The sequence below is a fragment of the Cucumis sativus genome, chromosome 3 (genome assembly GCF_000004075.3).
Source record: "Cucumis sativus cultivar 9930 chromosome 3, Cucumber_9930_V3, whole genome shotgun sequence".
Lineage (NCBI taxonomy): Eukaryota > Viridiplantae > Streptophyta > Magnoliopsida > Cucurbitales > Cucurbitaceae > Cucumis > Cucumis sativus.
In genome coordinates, this window is record NC_026657.2 from 1,767,124 (window position 1) to 1,789,013 (window position 21,890).

Here is a 21,890-nt window from a genome sequence, read left to right on the forward strand (position 1 = left end):
ATCACTATAGTGTATGTATTTTTAATTATTTAATTTTAATCTATTTATAAATCATAAATTTAGTTTTTGACAAAAAATTTTAAATGAAATGTTTAGAAAATTAACAATAGATTGATAATAAAGAATTAAATTTAAAATGTACTGAAAAAAAAAACTAAAATTGTATGAAAAAAAAGTGTTTACACTTTTTTTTTCCCTTAAATTAGAAAAATAAAAGTCAATGATGAAATTATAAAAAGAAAAAGAAAAGTGAAAGATTACAATTCTTTCTTTTTCATGATTGTAATAAACCTAATACTTTTTTGTGTATATGGCCCTCTAAACTATAAACTAAATTTGAGATGAGGTAGTTGGTTGCTCTACGTCTATTATAATAGATGTTAACGTTATCTTATTATTTAAAATATTAATTTACATCTCGAGATCCGAGTCATTGCATCGAGTTAAAATTTTTAACTAATAATTAGAACAATTTAAAGGTTAGTATTTATAAGTATATAGATTAACACTTTCTTAGAAAGTTCTATGTTAAAAATGAATGTACAATAAAATATACTTGTTTCAGTTAAATTTCTAAGTTGTTACAAGTGAATCAATTTAATCGACGTTCTATAAAAGATTACATTTGTAAATCGCTCATACATTCAATTTTTATATTCGTGCATAGTTTTTCAAATACCTAATTAATGAAGTAGGCGGTTAGAATCAGTTCAAAGACAATTTTCAAATGAAATCATAATAGATGATCTAAATTGATATTGTTTGTCATTTATCAAGTACTACTGCTTAAGTTTGGTTATTCTACTTATTGACTCTAAATTATTTGGACAATATAACTGCTCAAATCAACTATAAATAATAGAGTTTTTTTAAAGAAATATAACAAAATGTAAAAATATTTACGCATTTTAGAATAATTTTGAAAAATGAAAAAACTCAAGCTTACAACGTGAAATAACAAAAAAATATCGCGATTAATCAACTACAAAAATATTTTAATTTAAACGATTGTATAATATAGTCTACAAGATCGTCTATATATTGGTACACGATCGTTTGAATTTATAACTTATCTATCTAAGATAGATAATGATAATGGTCTGTTTCTGTCTATTTGGGACAGCGACTTATCGTTTAGATATTGGTAAACGATCATTTAGATATTGGTAAACAATCGTTTAGATTTATCACTAATCTATCCGAGATAGATCATCTATTTCTATATATCTAGAATAGATAATGATCTATCTCTATCTATCTGGAATAGACGACTCTCCGTTTAGATTTTGATACATGATTGTATAGTGAAACAAAAAAATGAGAAATTTTGGAAGAAGAAACAAATAAATCACAAATAAGAAAAAGTAAGAATATAAAGAAAGATAAGTGATAAGATGAAGAAGATGCACAAGAATTCGATATTCGTCTCGGAAGATTCAAAACCAACGAGAACAAATCTATAATTTATGAAAAACAATGGTGACTTTATGGACTTTTTTCTTTATACATCTTTGTATGTAAATTAACCGTAAACAATTATGCTTATTGAATGATTTAATATTTTGTCCTTTGCATAATAACATCTCATCTTTGTATTTGACTTATAACATCACTTTAAGAAATTGTTAATTATAAATTTTATGGTTTTGGTTTTTAAATAAAAAAGTTATCGAACAAATAAAAATAATTGTATTCACTTATACACCGTAGATCTTTTTCCTTCCTTCAACTAACACGAGAGTTTGTTTACCCCTAATAATAATTTCATAACTCAAAATCGAAAAACAAAAACCCTAAATCCTAATTCTTTGACTTTCTATGTTTTTTTTATCTACTTTCTACCCCTAATTTAAAATAATATTTTTAGAAAAACTAGGAATTCAAATATTATTTAAAAAGAATATGAACAATAATAAAGAGATGAATATAACAACACTTTTAATTAATCAATTCCATTCATCATTCTAAATTGTTTATACTAAAATTGGGAGATTGTATCCATCACTTTATAAGGAAAGATTGTGAAAGATTGAGATCACTTTTTTTTCCTTCTCTATTTATTGTATTACTTTTTAATAAGATATTTAAAAAAAGAAAAAGAAAAAGCACCAAAAAGATGGAATTTGTGTTATGAAAAAAAAAAAAGAAAAGAATTTGAAAGGCTAATTCTTATCCAATTTGTGTGTTCTAATGGCCAAGTTTGTTCCACAATCTATTGTCCTTGTCATCTCCACTTCTTTCTCCTTATCCCATTATCCCAACATTAAATTTTATTCTTTCTTTTTATTTTAAAATTTCCATTTAGTTCATCATTCTTTTTTCTTCCTTTTCTTATCATTTTGATTTGACACATTACATTATAATATCAACAACAATAATGTTGATGACATCTATATATCAACTTTTTTTCCTTTCTACTTCCCTGTATTTTCATGTCTCTGGAAGCTTAGGAGGGAGGTTACTTGTTTGCTTTGGTCTTATCGATTACATTGATTGATTTGTCATATAAACTAACTTAGCTAAGTGACAAGTCGAAAAATTTTATCTCTTGAGAAAGAAATATGATTTTCGTATATATGTTTGTTGGGCTAAAAGATTATTGGATTGATAGTGGAAAGTTTATTGATATCTATTACTAATACCAAAACATCTCCATAACATTTCATTAATTAATTTATATTAATATTTTCAAATTTTAAGCTAAATTCTATTTTTTTTAAATATTTTTGTTTCGAAATTTAGGTAAGAGTAGGAATATTTCATTCACAAAATATAAAATTTACCGAAAAAAAATAAATACGATTTTCAAAAACTAAAAAAGTGGTCATTCGTGATGTATTTGATTTAAAAGAAAAAGTTAAAACAGGTTTGGAAATGATTTGAAACGTGACAAAAATAAATTTTACTATTTTAAAATCACTTTCAAATTTCAAATATCAAATTATATTTTTTTAAAAAAAAATAATGAAATGAAAGGGAAAAAAACCACTGCTTAGTCCAAATCTTTTGCAAATACAATGTTATGTTGATCTTATGGACATGGAAACAAAAATCACATAACCAAAGTTCCAAAGTCAAATTTGGAGTAAACTTCTTTTTGTTACATTTACATCATAAATAGTAACATTCATTATTTTTATGGTTGTAGAACATTGCTTCAATTTTACACTTATTATTTTTTTTCTTAGGTATGCCGACTTAGCCTTGTATGATTCGGTTTATTAGTCACATTCTTTAGAGTTCCATCGATTAATCATCCACATGATTTCAAATCATTTTTCTTTTGGACAAAAGTAGGTTACGAAAATGTAAGCATGCTTGAGGGAATTAGTTTGGTGAGAGATTTAAGCGATAGTGAAGTTTATCAAACAAGAGCATGTGACAAACGTAATAGAAAATTATCATATGAAGTTTATTTTATTTTGGTCACCCATAATTTTGATAATAATGGTTATTTTGATTTTTTGAAGTATTCAAACTATAACCAAAAGTTTTTTTTTAAAAAAAAACATGTTAAAACATATACTATGGTTTCAATTTAAGATAAGAATGTAATTTGATAACTATCATGTAATATAATAGAAAAAAAAAATCACTTTTTATACAACATTGTTCATGAACAGATTGAGAGTTAGAAGGCCAATAATGATCACAATCACTATTCACACATTCCATAAAGAACATGAACAGAACTACGAGATTTCAGTTGAGCCATATGCCAATACCAAGCAACCCAATTTCTCCCTATCGATTTCATTAGAACGTTTTCTCTATCCATTTCGCCAACTTTCTTTCTTCTGTGAGAAACAAAAAGCCAATGAAACTGCAAAACGCTAATGCCAAACTCCATGCCGTTAAAGTAACCATTTCTGAATCTTACCAGAGTTATGATATCGTTCACTGGAGTCTTTCAGTGGCATTCATCATCTCATCACAGATCATAGTAAACTTGTTCGTAATCGCATTTCTTCTTATGTTTCTCCAGTTCCCTGATCTGAATAAGAACTAACTGTTGTAATAAAAATAAAACAAAAGATTAGCATAAATGTTAATTCTGACATGTAAAAGAAGTCACAATTGAAAGACTCATATAGAATTTTCCAGTATTTAGTATTTGGCAAGATAAATGAGTACATTAGTAGAAACTAGAAAATGCATCACTCAACTTGTCTACCCGTGACGAGGATTCTACAAGTTTTATTTTAGTCTTTGTACTTTCAAAATGTCTTCTAATTTCAACTTTCAAAAAGTAATCCAGTTTTTATTTTAACCTTTATACTTCTAAAATCTCTACACTCAAATATTCGCTCACTCAATACATGTCAAAACCAAACTATCACATACTTGAATTCATATTTTCAATTTGTTGAAAAAGTTTGCAACCGTATAACAGCAAAAGGACAAAGTAATTAGTTTTTGAATAGGTACTACCCTAAACATTTTTTGACGAAAACGGAAAGGATCCCTAAATTCAAATACAAAAACAGGTCTTTTGAAAGATTAAAGACAAAATAAGGAGTGCTCCTATTTGAACTTACACCCGTCCTTTGGCATCTAATAGTTAAATTGAGCACATTCTAAAAGCAGTCTAACAGGAATTCAAATTCTACTCTCAGATTAAAGAAGAAAGACTTGTCACTATCTATGTATTTCCATGCTTAAACACTAGAAAGTTTGAGAGGTTATAAAATATAAAAGGCCAGAAAGCATCTGATATACAGGTACCAATTTAACATAAATTTTTTACAATTAGATGAAAGGAACTGCACCTTTCGTTCGCTCTAATCTTCATCGAAGTATTTCTCCTCGGCATCATCATTGGCTTCCCTCATCCAGTGATCGTCCAAGGTCTCATCATTGTCTATTTTTGAGTAATCTAAATGCTCGTTGTCTTCTCCCAACAAAAATTTCTGATGCATGATATATGTGAATTGATCCATCTGATCTTGCATATCTGCTTCAGATAAAGTTGCTACATGATTAGACCCACCCTCAGCAGCTTCACTATTCTCTGTTGCTGGCATTTCATGCTGATCATCCATGGCCCTTGTTATCTACAAGCGAAAGCATCAAATGTCAAACAACTCATTATCGAGGACAAGTGATCTCCACAAAGCATAATGCATTCAGATATGTTATTTCGTTCAATCCACAATGATCAGATGTATAAAACATTAATATCCAAAAAAAAATTATAAGCATTAAAAGCCTGGTATTGGTTAAATAGGCAGGACTTCAGATTGCAAAAGGAGAAGAATAATGAACAAGGCAGAATAAATCATAAGACTGATCTAAAAACCAGTTAAGCAAGCCAACCAGAATAATCAAACTAATAAAAAAAAAGTTATTTGTAAAGGAAATCAAAGGATGAGACAAAAGAGATAACACAAAATTACCTCCATGGAATCAGCTCCATTCGCAAGCTTATTATTACCTTTCGTGTCCTCCCCCACTTCCTCTTTCTCTTCCTCTGCTTCTTCTTCTTCTTCTTCTTCTTCTTCCTCTTCTTCCTCTTCTTCCTCTTCTTCCTCTTCCTCTTCCTCTTCCCCTTGATTTACATTATTACCTACCAAGTCCCTCTCAGCAACACCTAACCTGCGTTGCTCTCCTCTGATCTTAGCAACCAACATTGCTTCTTCTGATCTCCTCATCAGAGTCTCTGACCACCTTTCCCCTGGTCTTGCCATTCCTCTCCCACTTGGATCTTGAAACTTCCCTACATACTCATGATGCAAGAAAGGCTCTCTCTCCCTCATTGCATCCTCCGAAAAGTACTGACCATCATATATCAATTTATTTAGATATGCCCGTCTCCTATTTTTCACAATAACTGACCTAGTGTGTAATTCATCTGATGTTGGGTTCTTTATACTCCGAAGGTGCTTTAAATGCCAATTGATCTCGTAATCGTCCTTGAGAGCATCAAACTCATGCAGTTCATTGGATGTCAACTGTGATCCATATCGTTCTACATCAATTGAAGTTAGAGGTGCAACAAACATTAGAATATTTAAAATGAACAGAAAGAAGCAGCATTCAAGGATTAAAATCAAACTAATTACCAAATCAGTTTCTATATGTTATGAATTCAAGACATTTGTTTCCCATAATTCAAATAAAGCCAAAGTTATTTTCCCCCCTCATTTCCAGTAGCAAAAAGTGTGCAAATGAAGGAGATGCTGAACTCTTTCGTTTTCAAAGCTTAAAAATGATTCAAAAAACCTACAAGAAAATTGCTTCATAAATAACAAAAGAACTAATGCATCAAAATTTATTCCTTCCTCTCGACTGTAAAACACCCAAACACATGAAAAGAAATTAAAACCACTATTATTTTATAATTTGGTATTCACTGCTTCATTCTACAGAGTCTCCTTTGATAAACATTCAATACTAAAAAATTCTACTTGTTTGTTTCCTCAGCATTTTCTTACCTTTGTTTTCATCCTTCCTCAACCAAAAATTGAATTCTTAGCAAAACAAAGAAAAAGTGGAAGTAAGTTTATAACTTAATTTTCAAAAAACAAATGGAGTTCAATCTTCTAATGTAACTAGTGTCATTTTTTCATCCATTACACTATGAGCTAAATGGAACCATGCGACTCAGAATTCTGACACTCTACCATATAAAACAAGCATAAATCTACTCCTTCAAAATCTCCCTTTATTTTGTTCCAATTCGATAAAGTAAGCTAGGGATCTTATAACTTCAGATGAAATAATCAACATACAACAGAAATCCATGCCAGAAATTGCAAAAAAAAATACAGAATTATAGAGAGAGAGAGAGAGAGAACCAAGAAATACGGCGACATCGCGAGAAAGAAGGTCGAGCAGAATGGCCTTGCGCTGAGACGGATTCGAGGCAGTGGATTGAAGAGCACGAGGAAAGTAAAGATCTTCCTGCAACGAAAGCCTTTCCGACAAGCAATCCATGGCTTCGCAACTCAATCCTTTTGCACCGGCTGTTTCCGCCGTCTCCATGTTTGTTCTCTCGCCGCCGCGCTCTTCCCCGGTGAATAATAAACCCTCGGCCGGCTCAGTCGGTGACGAGCAAAAGGATTAAACACGTGAGCAGCACGTGAAGATAGAGTCCCATGAAAATATTTTTTGTTGTGAGCGTGTTTGGCAAGTCGATTACTGTACCCATGCACCGATTGAAGTTACATTCCACCTTTAATTCAAGCAATAATAACAAACGGAAATTGTTTGAAAAGACGAATAATTATTAACTTATCGACTTTTAAATTTGCTACTTTCACAATTTAGAAAATGTATTGACAGATTTATTACATTTTTTTTTGTTACTTTTCAAGGGCTCGATAGTAATATGAATGGTATAATAAAATTTTTAAAACGTCTATTTTAGTCCAGACAACTTTTTAAAAAGAATATACTTTAGTCTATTTCATTAACATTTTGCTAACTCACCTAACGTCGTGATAATAATAAGGACACGGCATAAACGGTTGAAATTACACTCTTAAATTTTTAATATTAATAATTAGACTCATAAATTCTAAAAATGTTAAAATCAAACTTTGAAGATGTCGAGTACTTAAAAAATTGAAGCCATAAATAATAAAAATTATATGGTTAAAGTTTATATAATTAGTACAATTTATATAATATGTAAATCTGATAATTTCAATAAATTTGAGGGATCGATTTAAGGATATAATTATAATTACCAGGGTAGTTCATGGATGATTTTTACAATTTTCACAACAATCATAATAAGCAAGGGTTGTTTTATATATAGCAAAATAACTAGTTTATTTAAAATAATCATCCAATTTATTAATTTTATTCAATCGTTTGTTTCGATTTTTTACTTAATTAAAATGGTAAATAGACGGATTCTTTTGGGAGAAATTTGATTATTTACTATAAGTTTGCAAGTTATGTGTACATGAGCTGAATTATGAAATCTTAAATGAATATGTCTGTAATATGTGAAAGTTAGAAAGTTTTGATTAGTCTATATGAGTTAGAAAATTTTGTATTTAATTATAAAATTGAGTGATTATGTTAGAGGTATTAAATTGTGAAATGTCAACCATATTTTACAATTTTTTACATGCAATTATTGCACTTGAAAAATATATGGTTCAAACAACAAAGTTATAATATGTTTTCACATTAGTCGAATGTGTACTAAATATAATACTTAAAAAAAATAAAGTAGACCATCGAGCAGTTTAGAGATTTTTATGACATCTTATATAAAATTGTAGGTTGTACTTTATTATTATCCATATATGTTAAAATTAAGAATGTGATCAAAGTCTCATATTGACTAGAGCATTTATCACTAATCGTACGACATCTTTTTTTATATATATAAAACTAATGCTATTGAACACCATGTTGTACTAATTAATTTCAATTTTTGTACTAAAGAACACTTTCATCAAACAAATTATTTTAGTGTATCATTGGTTCAATACGTAGGACGTTAGAGTTAATTGAAAGATGATTTTTGAAATTGGTTATCGAAGATGAAGTTGGTTGTTGAAAATGGTACACGTGGAGTTAAGACGTCAAAGTTTATAGTTCTCACCGTCAATATTGTTTTGTTTTTTTAAAAAATAAAATTCAACTTTACAAGTTTTGAAAAATAAAGAGCATTGACTTTGCTAAATCTCATTAATTGCAAGGCCATAAATCATTTTTGTAGACTATGTTCTCTTTTCTTTTTAGCCCATAGTTTTTTCTTCAACATCCACATGCTCAAGTTTCCTCCCAACTTTTTTTATAGTTTTTTTTTTCAACTCAAACTCAATGATTTGATTTTTCAAATAGGAAACAAAAAACAATATAAGACAATAAATTATATGTATTCTTTTTAGTACTTTTGCCAAGTGTTAACCCTTTTGGAAATTAATATTCTGTATAAACTTATATTTCACAAATCTTCCAATTTAATATAAAAATTAAGTACAATAAATTTTTTAAAACATTTTTTACCTTTTGAGTTTTTAATGTAATAGTTTTAATATTTTTGAAATAATATCATTAAATAGATTATCTATTATTTAGGAAGTTTTAAAATATTTAGTTCTTTCTTTATTAACACCATTTCCCAATTTTGATTCTATATTTCATAATTTTCTATTAAATATTTCATTCACTCTAGAAGATTTAATTTATTTTCTTCTATATTTCTAATAAAAAGTCGGTTATATTTCTTTTATTGAAATTTCAAATTTTGCTATATTTTAAATAGATTTTTTTTATTTTGCTATATTTGAAAACAAACTTTTAAAAAGCCTCTTCCAATCAAATAGTTTAGAAAAAGAGGGAAAAAAAATTGAAATTAGTATAGTATGCATACATTTATCTCTACTCCATTTTTCCTAGATCTAAGCTTCGTATATACAAATCATCTTTTGAGTCTTGAAGACTTGGTGGGAGGAAATGAAGCTGATAACTTCTTTCTCATTTTTGTACATATTTTTCTAAAACTTCTTCCCTTCTTTTTTTGATAGCTTAAAGCAAAAAGCCACAAAAAATTTTCAATGAAGATTTACAATTCAATAGTGTAAAGAGAGACCAATATTGCTCAAACTACACTTCAATACTATTCCGTTCATTTTTTTTTTCTTTTCTTCTTTTCTTCTTTTCTTCTTTTCTTGTTCCTGTTCTTTCCATCATCATTTCCCAAGAAAAACGAGAATCTTGACCTTTCTTAATCGAACTTTTATGTGGCGATCTCATCCACCTCAGAATTAAACACAAAACTTGGGAAGGTGGTTGTTATATCCCTGCCATAAAAGCAAAAAACAAGAATTTGAAAGGGTACTACTACTACGATGGATGCTTGAAACTTGAAAGCAAAGATATTATATTCATATGCCTTTTTTTTTTCCTTTTCTTTACCTTAAGTATGGAAGTGTCATGACTTTCAATAATGATGGATTCTTAGAAACAAAGTTTTGCCATTCAATCTTGTCTATCTTCCCATCTTGGTTCACATCAGCTTCCAAGAAAGTCTGTCCACAAATATTGAGAAAGAAAAACATATTATTCCATGAGATATAAAGGTGACAGCGACACGAAACTTGGTATCGAGTTCTTGAATGTTGCTCTACTGGCTGGAACATCGACACGAGGCAACCTAAATTCTTTTTCGAAATGACGATTTGCATATTGCATCATTGTAGTTCGCATACTTCGCAAATCATAGCCATGTATTTTGGGGGAAAGAGCGTACGGAAATTTGTGGTAATACTCTGCTACTAACAAATTCATTTCAACTATTGTCAGAAGTTTGTAGAGTGCAGGCCCTACAGGGTGTATGAATCCATTTCTAAAACACAGTTGGTACCATCTGTAAAAGAAACAGATCATAGGAGTGTAGTTTGCAATTGTCCACTCTTAGAACCAATTGAAGCTATTGAGGCTAATCCTCAACTCTATTTCATTCTTTCTTATTAAAGGTAATATTATTCACTTAAGTTCGGTTCAGAGATTGAAGCCAAAATTGTTTGACAAAATATGTTAAAAGTTCATGAAAACTACAGGAAAGTTAAAATAAATAAATAAATAAAAAGAAAAAACTAGTACTAGTAGTAATCCTGAAATTTTAAGGTAACTCACCTTATCAAGGATTATCTCTATCGTCTCATCAGCCAACTTCATCTCAGATTCACAGAGAAGAGCAATTAGCATTTGCTTCACCTGCCACAGTCAATAAATCAGAAAGCTCTTTGGCACTAACCATGAAAAATTATCCACAAAAGCAATGCATTGCTGTTCATTTAACTGTGTGTCGTCTCTCACTCAAGTTTATAATAGTTGGGAGATTTGAATTTATGACCTCTTGGTCGAGGATATATGTATTAACTAATTAAGCTAGGCTCAAATTGGCAGTAGTGTGTACCTAGTAGTAAATATTTTATGGAAGATCTGGACTTTGAATTATTCAAATAAAAAGGATGGAGACATATTGAAAACTTTTTCTCATCCTTGAACCTAACTAATAATTCTTTTTTATAAGAAAAGCCTAACTATTTATACATGTAATTCAGAATGGAGAAGGAAAAGTTGTCTACATTTATAATGCTACATGGCAATATTGATGTAATTCAACCAGAAGGCAAAGAAAGCATACCTCTTGCCGCTCAATGAATCCAGTGTTATCCAAATCGTAAAGCTTGAACGAAACTGTAAAGTATACAGACATCAGCCACATCTATATCAATCAAAAAAGTGAAGCAAGGTATGTTTTACATTAAGTCATATCCCAGGCACTTACATTCGATCTTGACTTCCTGGGGAGCATTAGGATGAAAGACATTCAACGATCTAACAAAATCACCAAAATCAATGAACCCTTTCTGCTGAACATCAAATAGATCAAAGAGCTGCATGCAAGAAGGATGCAACTTTAAGTATGCCAATATATATAGGTTAATTTAAACGCATGTGAATATATATCAATCAAATGGAAGCATGAGTCATTAAGAACACAAGAAGTACTTTGATTAACGCCCAAAATGTTACTAGAAATGAATTGCATCGCAATGTTCCAATTTAGAATAACTTTTTTTCTGGATGTAAATATGTCAAACCCAATGGAAATGACTAGCTGACACTTTTGATAGTATATATTTTACCCGGTTTGCAAACAGATTTTCCTTCTTTCTGTTCTTGAAAATTGCAAGCTGAAATTCTTCCTGCATAACCATTGCACAGAACATCTTCATGTTACTTATAGCAAAGAATAAACTACATTTGACTGAACCAACTAACGCAGCATAAATCAATAGCACTATCCCCAATGATATACATGTAGATAGTACACAAAAGATGAGGCAGCAGCAGTTATGCCGTAACAAGAACATGAATGCATATCAATTGGTGATACAGATGAATGTGTCATGCAGTCTCTAATTGGTAGAAAAGAGAAAAGACAGGCTATTCAATTGTGCAATAGCCCACAGTCAGATTCATAGAGGAAGTGAGGAACACAGGTAATTAGCAAAATGTTTGGCTGCCAACTCCTAAATCTAGTTGTGAATTTATTTTCCCAGACAATGCTCAAACAGCTTTTGTGATCAAAATAAACAAAAACACACACATGAAGAGATGTATAGCACCAACATCAAAACGGTGAGTCGTAACAGAAACAAACAACTTTACCTTATTTATTAAACCATCGTCAATCACAGAACTGCTGATGCTCTTGTACAGCTCAAACAATGCTTCAACTTCACTGACACTAACTGTTGTACCAAATAAAACAAACAAGAAGCAATGTGAATAATATATGAGAAAAATTCAGATAGATAAGAACATAGCTTGATCGCTAGAAAAGGACGGGCAAGGGTAGAATCAAAGTAGCAACATGTGGGAGTAGTAATTTTGAAATACAATAATTTGGAGCCATAGAAAAATGATTCAACATAAATGGTCGAAAAGAGTGTGGTCAAAAAAACTTCATTAAATACTGACAGCTAGATCTCAGAGATAATAAACAAAGCAACTTACAGGCCGTCTGTGAAGCAAGATATATAGGATCTTCATATCCAGGATATTGTCTGCTTCCTTTAGACTGAATACAGCCCATTTACTACAGACGAAAACTGGTGCACTACAAAGCAACGGCAGAGCAGCTTCTCCTTTGCTTCACTACAATATTTTATTAAAACCATCTTAACCTTCACAACAAATACAGATCCAGACACAAGCAGACCACGCACATGAGCAACAACTTTAAAAGAAAAAAAAAATGAACTGCAATAGCGAACTTCCAAATGGGAAGGAAGATAAAACTGTTTGTTTTCAATTCTCAAAGACTGGGAAATGACAATACAGAATGAAATATAAGGTCTACTTGTCCAGAGTTGAAGCTTCACTTCCTAACAAAAGCAGAGTGCAGGAACCATAAAATGGTCAAATTAACTAAAGGAATTGTGAACAAGTCCAGCAAAAGATATCCAAATCTCAACAAACCAATATAATGTGCATGAAAAATAACAAAAAGTCTCGCATTGAAAGTGAAAGATGAACATAAGACTAAGTCAGATACAAAACAATAAGAGATCCAAAGTTGAACCTCCATTACTTTCCTTCCTTCAATTCTCATACATCTTTTCAGCAACAACAACTAAATCAGTAAATCAAGTCAAACCCCATAAAGAAACCAAATCCAACCATCAAAAAACAACGAATTCCATCAAATTCCACATCTCTCCACTCAAAACCACAGTGACCCACATAAAAAAAAAACAACACACAAACCAAACCCAACAGAGGAAAAACCCCACAAATGACAAAGCAAGAACATCCCACAAGAAAGAAAAAAACACAACTTACCAGCAAAGTATTCAGCCTGAAAATCCCAAAAACTCGAGAAAATCAAAAGACGGTTAATGGGTAAGGAAGAAGAAGAAGAAGTAAACGGAATGGGTTGTGATCGAATCGAGGTTTATAGAGATTATGAAAGGGTTTTAGGCATGGAGGAAACAGCGGAAAATTGGAGGAGAAACAGGTAGATTTAGATTGTGCTATAAATTTCTGGTTGATTCTTGGAACAGAGGAAATGAGAAGAAGGATGATGGAAGTGCCATTTGGATTAGAGTGAGTGGGAGAGAAAGCGCCAAAGCAAAAACAAGATTATAAAGAGAAGAAGAAAGTGGAATTCATGGCTGAGTTAAAAAGGAAACTGAAAGAGACCTCAAGGCCCGTGACCGTGGCCTTCGCCGAATATTCCTTTCTTTAGTCTTAATTGTGTGATTAAGCTAATTATCTATTAATTAATTATTCTTCAAAATAACGTTAATAATGCTCAATTTAATACATTATTATACACGTACTCAAAAATTAATAAATAGTAACAATAATAATAAGTATATTTAGAAGATTTTTTCCCACTTTTGTCCTCCCTTTTGTATTTGTAATTCCTTCTCTGTCCTTTACTTTTCAATATTAAAATAAATACATTCATTCTCACACCTAAAAATATTTTGGTTATCTAGCTCGGGCTACATTCGTAAATATAAAATTTAATTATGAAAAGGTATAATTTCTTTTATAAAGCAAAATATTTATCAATCTATCCCGACTCGCTATTCAATCTACTACGAGCAAAAATACAATAACATTGCAATTGTACCTTAACTAGCTTTCACCTTAGCCATAATAACTTAATTATTATTAACAAATCTAAGTATAATATTTCTATTAGTTAATACATTAACTAAAATAAGCTTAATTCCTCGATAATTATCAAAAAATTTATCACTTCTAGTTGAAAGTTTAATTCCCCACGATGTCATTGTTTTAATAAAAAAAATTGTTAATTGAAACATTATAGATTGATTTTTAGTATCTACGTGAGCATAATTCAACTAATGTCGTGTATGCATCTTCGATCACAAAGTAAGAATCTTTTATGATCGGATTTAGAGTCTACTGATAGATGAGGACCAGGACCACCACTACAACAAATATCTATTTTTTAAAAAGAAAAAACTACATTATTTAAGATTTTATATGTTACTATTTTAACTCCACTCTCCATTTTGATATGTTTTGTTAAATTAGAAAAAGAAAAACCATTAAATTAAAAAATTCATTAAATATTGAAACTAACTAAATACTAATATATTATATTAATAAAACTAACAAGCAAGAAAAAATATATATACATATTCCTAATATAAGAACAAGTTTGTCTATCAAAAATATACCTTTCACCAAGAATTTAATTCTCTTAATTTTGTTTGAATATTTATTTATCATTACTATTATTATGAAGGGGAAAAAAAAAATCTATTTGAGTATGTCTCATTAATTGCTCAAAATATGATTTGCACTAACGTGGATAATTTAAAGAATTTCAAATTGAGGAAATGATAATTTAAAAAGGAAACAATATTAATTGTTAAATCACTATACTTTGTTAAAATATTATATCCAATAGATTTATTTATTTTTATTTTATATCTAATAAGTTTATAATATATTTGAATTCTTAAAATTTGATTTATCAAAACATAAAATGCATCAAAATATTTATAAAATATTACGGTTTATCTATGATGGATAGTCGTAGACTAAGATATAGATATCATGATAAACATAAAGTAGTCTGCTTGATCTAACTGACGAATGACAATAAGTAGTTGTGGGTTTATGATTGCTCACCTTTATATTTTCAGTATTTTGTTTAAAATTTCCAGAACTCGAGAGTATTCTTATGATGTTTTTTTTTTTTAATTTTAAATAGGGTGTGGACTAGTATTTTATTTATTGTTTTATCTCTAAATATTGTATTTATAATTTATAAATGAATATATGTAGTTTTTCTTTAAAATTTAGTATCTCTTTTATTTTAAATAAAAATGACTTTGTTTGTTTTAGTAATGATGACATCAGTTTAGTATAAAGAGTTTGATCATTACAGTTTGTATATATCAATTTTGTTGGTGAAAGTAATGGTGGAGTTTGGAATATTCTCCGACATTTCACATGTCATTGTGTTGCACATGTGTTTGGTTGGACCCTGGCCATCTTATATTTTTGTTTGTCACAAATTCATAACGATTATCAATGTGTGAGGGCCAAAAACATTATAAGTATGTGGAATTTATTTACTAATTATTGTCACTTCGTAATGATTTATAGCATAATGTCAATTTCATAGGGTATATATTCGTAGAATTGTTTATGTCCTTGACAAACCATTACCGTTAAAGTTATAAATTTACGATCTCTAAACTTTTAATTTTGTGTTTATTCAATCACTCGTTCAACTCTCAATTTTATGTTCTTTGAAATTTTAATTTTTTGTTTTGATAGATCACTTACCTATTCAACATTTTGTAGTGTTCACGTTTACTAGACACTCAATTCAAAGTTTAGAATTCTAATCGATGTAAAATTTTCCTATGTTTAACATATTAGGTAATTTTATAAATTTATGATTAGTCAACAACCCATTGGATAAAAGTTTTTTACATTTAGTAATCTAAAAGATGTTTTAAAGTTTGAATTTAATAACTTATTAGACAAATTTTAAAATTTAGTAACATTTTGAATACAAACTTAATAGTTTAAGAACCAAAATTTCAATTTAATTGTACTAAAGAAAAACTTCTAATTTAACAGATCACGACACATTTTAGGTCATGTTTGATAACAATATTTTTTCCTTGTATGTAAATGTTATGTTTGTTTACTCATGATTTTTGAATTTTCACCATCTTTTACCTACCGTTAGAATTCTAAATCAATTTTAAACAACAATAAAGCACTTTTGTAAAAAGATAATCACGGTTAAACTAATAAATGAGATTTAAAATTTTCAATTACAAATCGACATAAGTTGCAACAAAATTGGCTTTGTTTTAGTGCAATAACGAATGAAAGGTCTCGTATCACAAATTGTTTGATTATTAACTTACGTTAATATTGGTCGATTTATGTTTAATATGACTAAACAAAATTATGAGAAACAAAGTATGAAAAATAACAAAAGCAAACTTAGCTCAACGGCATTAAACCGTTACATCTCCATTGTGATAATTGATGTATGGAAAATTAAAGTTTGAAAGGGAAGAATCAAAATGAAGCATATGTTTGAAAGACATAAATACAAATATCATTTGCCATTAATTTTTGTCACATCAATGGATCAAATTGTCACAATCCAAAATCTTATCCTATTATTAATATTTCAAAAATATATTCATTTATCTAGTTGTCTTAATTTATTATTTCTTTTCTCAAAAAGTCCTCCTTTAAATGTATTATAAAAAAAAAAAATTAAAATATTGACTTTCAACATCCTTTCTTTCAAATAAAAATTAACTCAAATTCAATTTTCTATTGACTTTGAATAAATATATATAATTTAAATGGATGATTAACCTTTATGTTTCCTTTATTTTGATCAAAAACTATTTCACTATTTTCTTTTTGTTGCTTTTAGTTTATTTTATTAAATACTTACTAAAAATTAAATATAGATTTTTTTAAAAAAAACAAACCTATTATAGAATTTGCCATAATTTTTCTATTGTTTGATTAGTTTATTATTATGGTGGATAATTGAGTCGGTTAGATGTTTAATTTTGAATAATAAAATTGTTTGCTATAATTGCCTAAGAGAATTCCTACCCTATTTTAGTTATTAGTAGTTAAGAAAGCTATATATGTATTTTTTAAAGAATTTGTATGACCAAAGACGAAATCAATTAAATAAGTTAATAAACCAAATATAATATACATGTCACGAGAATTTATTGATACTATAAACGTATTAGTTCTTATGTTTCATAATGTTATGTTAAAACATAATTTACATCATACGACTAAATTCATATCAATTTCAAAACTTAAAAACTAAATGATTGTTTACAAATAATTTTGCTTTTAAAAATGGAGTCTATAAATATTATTTTCTTTCTTTTTACGGTATTTGGTAAACAATTTAACTATTGTACTTGAGGAGGATTCAAATGGAAATATGGATGTGTAGGTTTAATTTTAAATAAATGGTTATATAAAACATACCAAACTTTTGAATTAAAATATATTTTTAGAAATTATTTTTAAATGCATATTTATCTATTTTCTCTCTTAAAAAAACCAACAAATGAAGTGGATAAAACACTAATTAGTCATTGATGTTCCCATCTCCCAACTACATTTAAAAAGAATAAAACTTCAACATTGTTTATTTGAAATTAAAATCAATAATAAAAATAAAAAAAATGGAAAGCTTCCATATTAATAATATATAAGGAAGAAGAAATTAAAGAATTAAAAATGGCCATTCCATTTTCAAGGGGACAAGATTGATGAACACCACGAACAAAATGCCAACGTGTCACCATATCTCTATTATTGCTTTATATATATATATTTAAAAAAATCAAAAGTTGACCAATATTTATCCAAACATTAATTATTAATTACGACAATTCATCCATTGCTAAAGGCAATACCACCGAAAGCCATTCCTCATAACGTTTAATCAAAGTTTAACGTAATCAATCAAGATTTAACAATTTGTTTTTCCTTTCTATAGGTTACGAATTCAAATGGAAAAGATATGTGTTGTAGTAAGTGTATCGTTCGTGTACTTATTAAACGTACATTTATCAAAAATTATTTTTTTGATTTTTTTGGATAAACTTCTCTTACGTGTATAGGTTTTGAAAATAACACCGTTTCAAAAAATTTATCATTTTTTATAATATGGATATTATTGTTATATAGGAAGAGTTGAAAAGGTGTGGTCAAACTTTTGTGTAATATATATATAATATTCAATTAAGAAATTTATTTGAAGAAAATATAAAAGTCGAGATAAATATATACTAAGATGACTTACTTAAACAACAACAAAAGTTTAACTAAATCGATATTAATGTATATCGAGAATCAAGAGGTTCTAACTAGGTTCGATCTCCCACTTTTTTTTTTTTTTTTCTTGTTTCCTAACTAAAAGAAAGAAAAATGCTATTCCAAGTTCACTTACGTTTATTTTTGTGAAATTGGGAAGTTTGATAAGTTATTTTGGAATGTAGACTCTAAATTAGGATTATGATTTATGTATAGGTAGCCCATTTTTTAGGGTTGGCTCAAAAGAAGAGAATTTAATAATTGGGCCCTAGTTTTTATGAAAACAACAAGCCCAAAGGCCCATTTTATTTGTAAAAATTAGGAACTTTTTGTACCTAAACTTATAATCTAAATAATTAAAATAAACATTACTTTAAATCTTAGTTTAATCTATAACTTTTGGAATTTGTATTTTTATTGCTATGCTTTCTAAAGCTCCTTATTGCCTTTCAATTTTCTATTAGTTTGTTTAATTATGATGTTTCAAGCTTTTAAAATGTATATAATTAGTTTAAAGTAACGATCATCTTTGTCTTGAAAAAATTGTATTCGTATTCGTATTCGTGTTCATTTCTTATTAACATATCTAATACGTGCTCGATATCATATCATTATTACCTACTAAAATTCACATTTAGTTCGTAGACTTTTTAAAAAGTAACACTTTAGTCATTGAATTTTAATTGACAACAATTTCATCCTTTCGCTTTAATAAATAACGATTTAGCTCGTAACTTTGTACCGTTTACAATTTATAAGAATTCAGTCTCTATCATGAAAATTAAATTAAGTTTTATAGTTTATATAATAGACCCTGACATTTTGGTATGATTTGAGTAGTTTACCATGTGAAGCAGATTATCTTTTAAAAAATAATCGAGAAATGACCAAATCACTTTATTAATATGCATGTATAAATCATTTCATTAAATTGTAGTAATTATATTTCGCAATAAATTTAAAAGGATAACAACTAAATTTTATAGACAAAGTTATCACTTTCACCAGACCAAAAAAATACAAGTACTTTTTTAGTCTTATTTATTTTAAGCTCATTTTTGTCGTAGTTTTAAAAGCGAATTTCATATGATTGGTGTTGTTTACTTGTTTTCTATATTTATAAAAAAAAACTATGAATTTTAAAAATTTATAATCCAAAATCATAATCGATTGTGATTGCAATCTATTATAATTGATCTATAATAAAATTACATTTTCAAGTATTTAAGGTATAATTGGTTATGGTATAAAAAAAATATATATTATTTCGGCCGACAGCTATGCAAGTGGATCCCAATCAAACGGTGCGTTTTAAGACCCCATAAGTCACGCGTTTCTATTTGGTCATATCTCGCTATCCTCCAATGCAATGGACCTTCACCTTGTTTGCACGACGGTAGGATGACAGTCACCACGTGGCCAAATGTGATTGGACAGTCGCCTACTGTCATGGTCAATGATTTTGCTGTTAACGACTTCTTTTAGCTTACGTGTTCTTTAATTTTTGTTTCTTTAGATTTATAATGTAATAATATAATGTATTTGGTCCATTCTTTATCATTATTATTATTATCATTATCATTATTTCTTTTCATTTTTTCATTTTTTGTTATTATCCATATTTTCTTTCTTTAATTCAATTATTTAAGTTTATCATTTTCAAACCCATCCAAATCATTTCAACTCACAATAATTATTTCTTCCATATATATTTTTCTAAAAAAAGCTTAAATATGAATCTTTCAATAAACCAACTTTAATTTAAATTGATGTTATTATGCTAACATTTTAACTGTTAACTTGGAATTTATACCGATCTTTGACAAATAAAATGGTTGTATACATATTAAAAAATAAATGACGTTTCAAAAGTTTTCACTATAGTGAACTTACTTTGATGATATTTAACATCATTTTCGTTTTCCATAGATCAAATGTTCAATCTCTTACCTCATAGTTATTGTAATTTCTTGCATTTTCTTTAGTTTTGCTTCATTTGCACGAACATCCCTTCAAATTGTGAAAATATAATTACAAAGTATCTAAATATGTTTTTTTTTTTTGCCTAAGAATTATTATTACTCTGTGACTAATTTCAATAAAAAGATCCAGTTTACAATTTATTAAGAGTATGAGGACTAAAATATCACAATTATAAGTACACGAACTAAAATATAATATAATTCAAATAAGATCATGACATTAAGATCAAATTAAATTATCAATTTATTTGTATGATTATAAATATATCAATTGTGTATATTTACGTTGGTTGGTATATATCAAAACCCTCTTGAATTGTTAATTGGATTATAGTGGAAAAAAAACTAGGTTGTTTGGTATTAATTCACATTTGGTTTCATACAAATTTTCTAAATTGTTTCTAAAAACAACACTTTATAATGTAAAAATAATTGTTTCTTTTGTTTTGATGCATTAGTTTTACTTATAATCATTGCAAATCTAGAAGCACATATTCATTGACATACAAAGGAATGACTAATTATACCTTATTTTATTGAAGTTGAAGTAAAAAATTATCATAAAAACTTATAGTAAATTTTATGGGATAAACCTAAACAAAAAGCGACATTTAAACCAAAGTTTTAATAGGCTCGTGGGTTGTCAAAATCCATTCCGTTTTAGAAATTCAAACTATAATTATAACATACAAAATTATCAATGGTACTTGAAATTCTTATTTATTATAACATCTACTATTGTAAAAAGTAATAATTACTAATGATTTTTAAGTTATAAATCAAATGGAGTATTGTATTTTAAATTTATGTAATAAAGTGTTGTACGTATATTCTAAGTTACAATTTTAGTTCATAAACTTTTGGTTAACAAATCTCCAAACAATTTAAAATGTAAACTAAATACATAATTTTTAAAATTTTACCTCCACGTCCATTTATTTTCAATTTCACGTCTAATAATTTCTTGAACTATTAATTAATTTTTCAAAGAAAAAAAAAGTCTAACTTAATAGTTGAATAATTAAAAAAAAAAGGTACGTGATAACAAGATACAAAATTTAAATTTAAATAACTTATTCGAGTTTTTAAAGTTTAAAAATCTATTAATACATAAAATATAAAATTAAAAGAGTGTTTAGTAACCATTTAATTTTGATATTTGATTGAAAGGAAGGGATATGTTTTGTTTTCAAACAATTTCCTACACATAGTTTTCAACTATTTGAGCTAAACAATTGAATTCTTAATTGATTACTAGAAACAAAAATAAAAGTTCTTAAAACCTATTTTTTGAGTTTTAAAATTTTGGGTTTGATTTTGTAAACTTGTAAAAACTAATATTTATAAACTTAGTTTTGAAGAACATAAAACAAAACGCTCTATAATTGAAGTATAAATCCCTCGTTAATTGTTACTAATTGAAAGATTATGGGCTAAACTTGTATTTAGGCATGTATTGACCTTTTTCGTATTTATAAACATGGAACCAAAAAATTGGAACTTTACCCTTTGTGGAAAATCATTCATTCATCCACTAATTACAACACA

General features: G+C 28.1%; 2 protein-coding genes across 4 annotated transcripts; both read right to left on the reverse strand.

Annotated features, from left to right (window-relative positions):
• Positions 1 to 3,552: 3,552 nt before the first annotated feature.
• LOC101207927 (coiled-coil domain-containing protein 97) lies at positions 3,553 to 7,173 on the reverse strand. Of its 2 annotated transcripts, XR_004214848.1 has the most exons (5): positions 6,798 to 7,173; positions 5,397 to 5,968; positions 4,770 to 5,054; positions 3,881 to 4,009; positions 3,553 to 3,797 (listed from the first exon to the last, which is right to left on the reverse strand). XR_004214848.1 is itself a non-coding variant. In XM_031881603.1 (4 exons), the coding sequence occupies exons 1-3, from the start codon at positions 6,982 to 6,984 to the stop codon at positions 4,782 to 4,784; spliced, it is 1,032 nt and encodes a 343-aa protein (XP_031737463.1). In that variant the 5' UTR covers positions 6,985 to 7,173; the 3' UTR covers positions 3,553 to 4,009; positions 4,770 to 4,781. The 2 variants fall into 2 exon arrangements, 1 of the variants encoding a protein (XP_031737463.1); XM_031881603.1 differs by having other exon boundaries at positions 3,553 to 4,009.
• Positions 7,174 to 9,299: 2,126 nt separating this feature from the next.
• Positions 9,300 to 13,717, reverse strand: LOC101207677 (calcineurin B-like protein 1). Of its 2 annotated transcripts, none has more exons than XM_004147194.3 (9): positions 13,324 to 13,717; positions 12,496 to 12,636; positions 12,148 to 12,230; positions 11,622 to 11,681; positions 11,261 to 11,369; positions 11,117 to 11,169; positions 10,603 to 10,683; positions 9,883 to 9,995; positions 9,300 to 9,767 (listed from the first exon to the last, which is right to left on the reverse strand). In XM_004147194.3, exons 2-9 carry the CDS (start codon positions 12,572 to 12,574, stop codon positions 9,704 to 9,706), a joined length of 642 nt encoding a protein of 213 aa, XP_004147242.1. In that variant the 5' UTR covers positions 12,575 to 12,636; positions 13,324 to 13,717; the 3' UTR covers positions 9,300 to 9,703. The 2 variants fall into 2 exon arrangements, with proteins under 2 accessions (XP_004147242.1, XP_031739254.1); XM_031883394.1 differs by having other exon boundaries at positions 12,496 to 12,665; positions 13,324 to 13,632.
• Between the last annotated feature and the right edge of the window lie 8,173 nt (positions 13,718 to 21,890).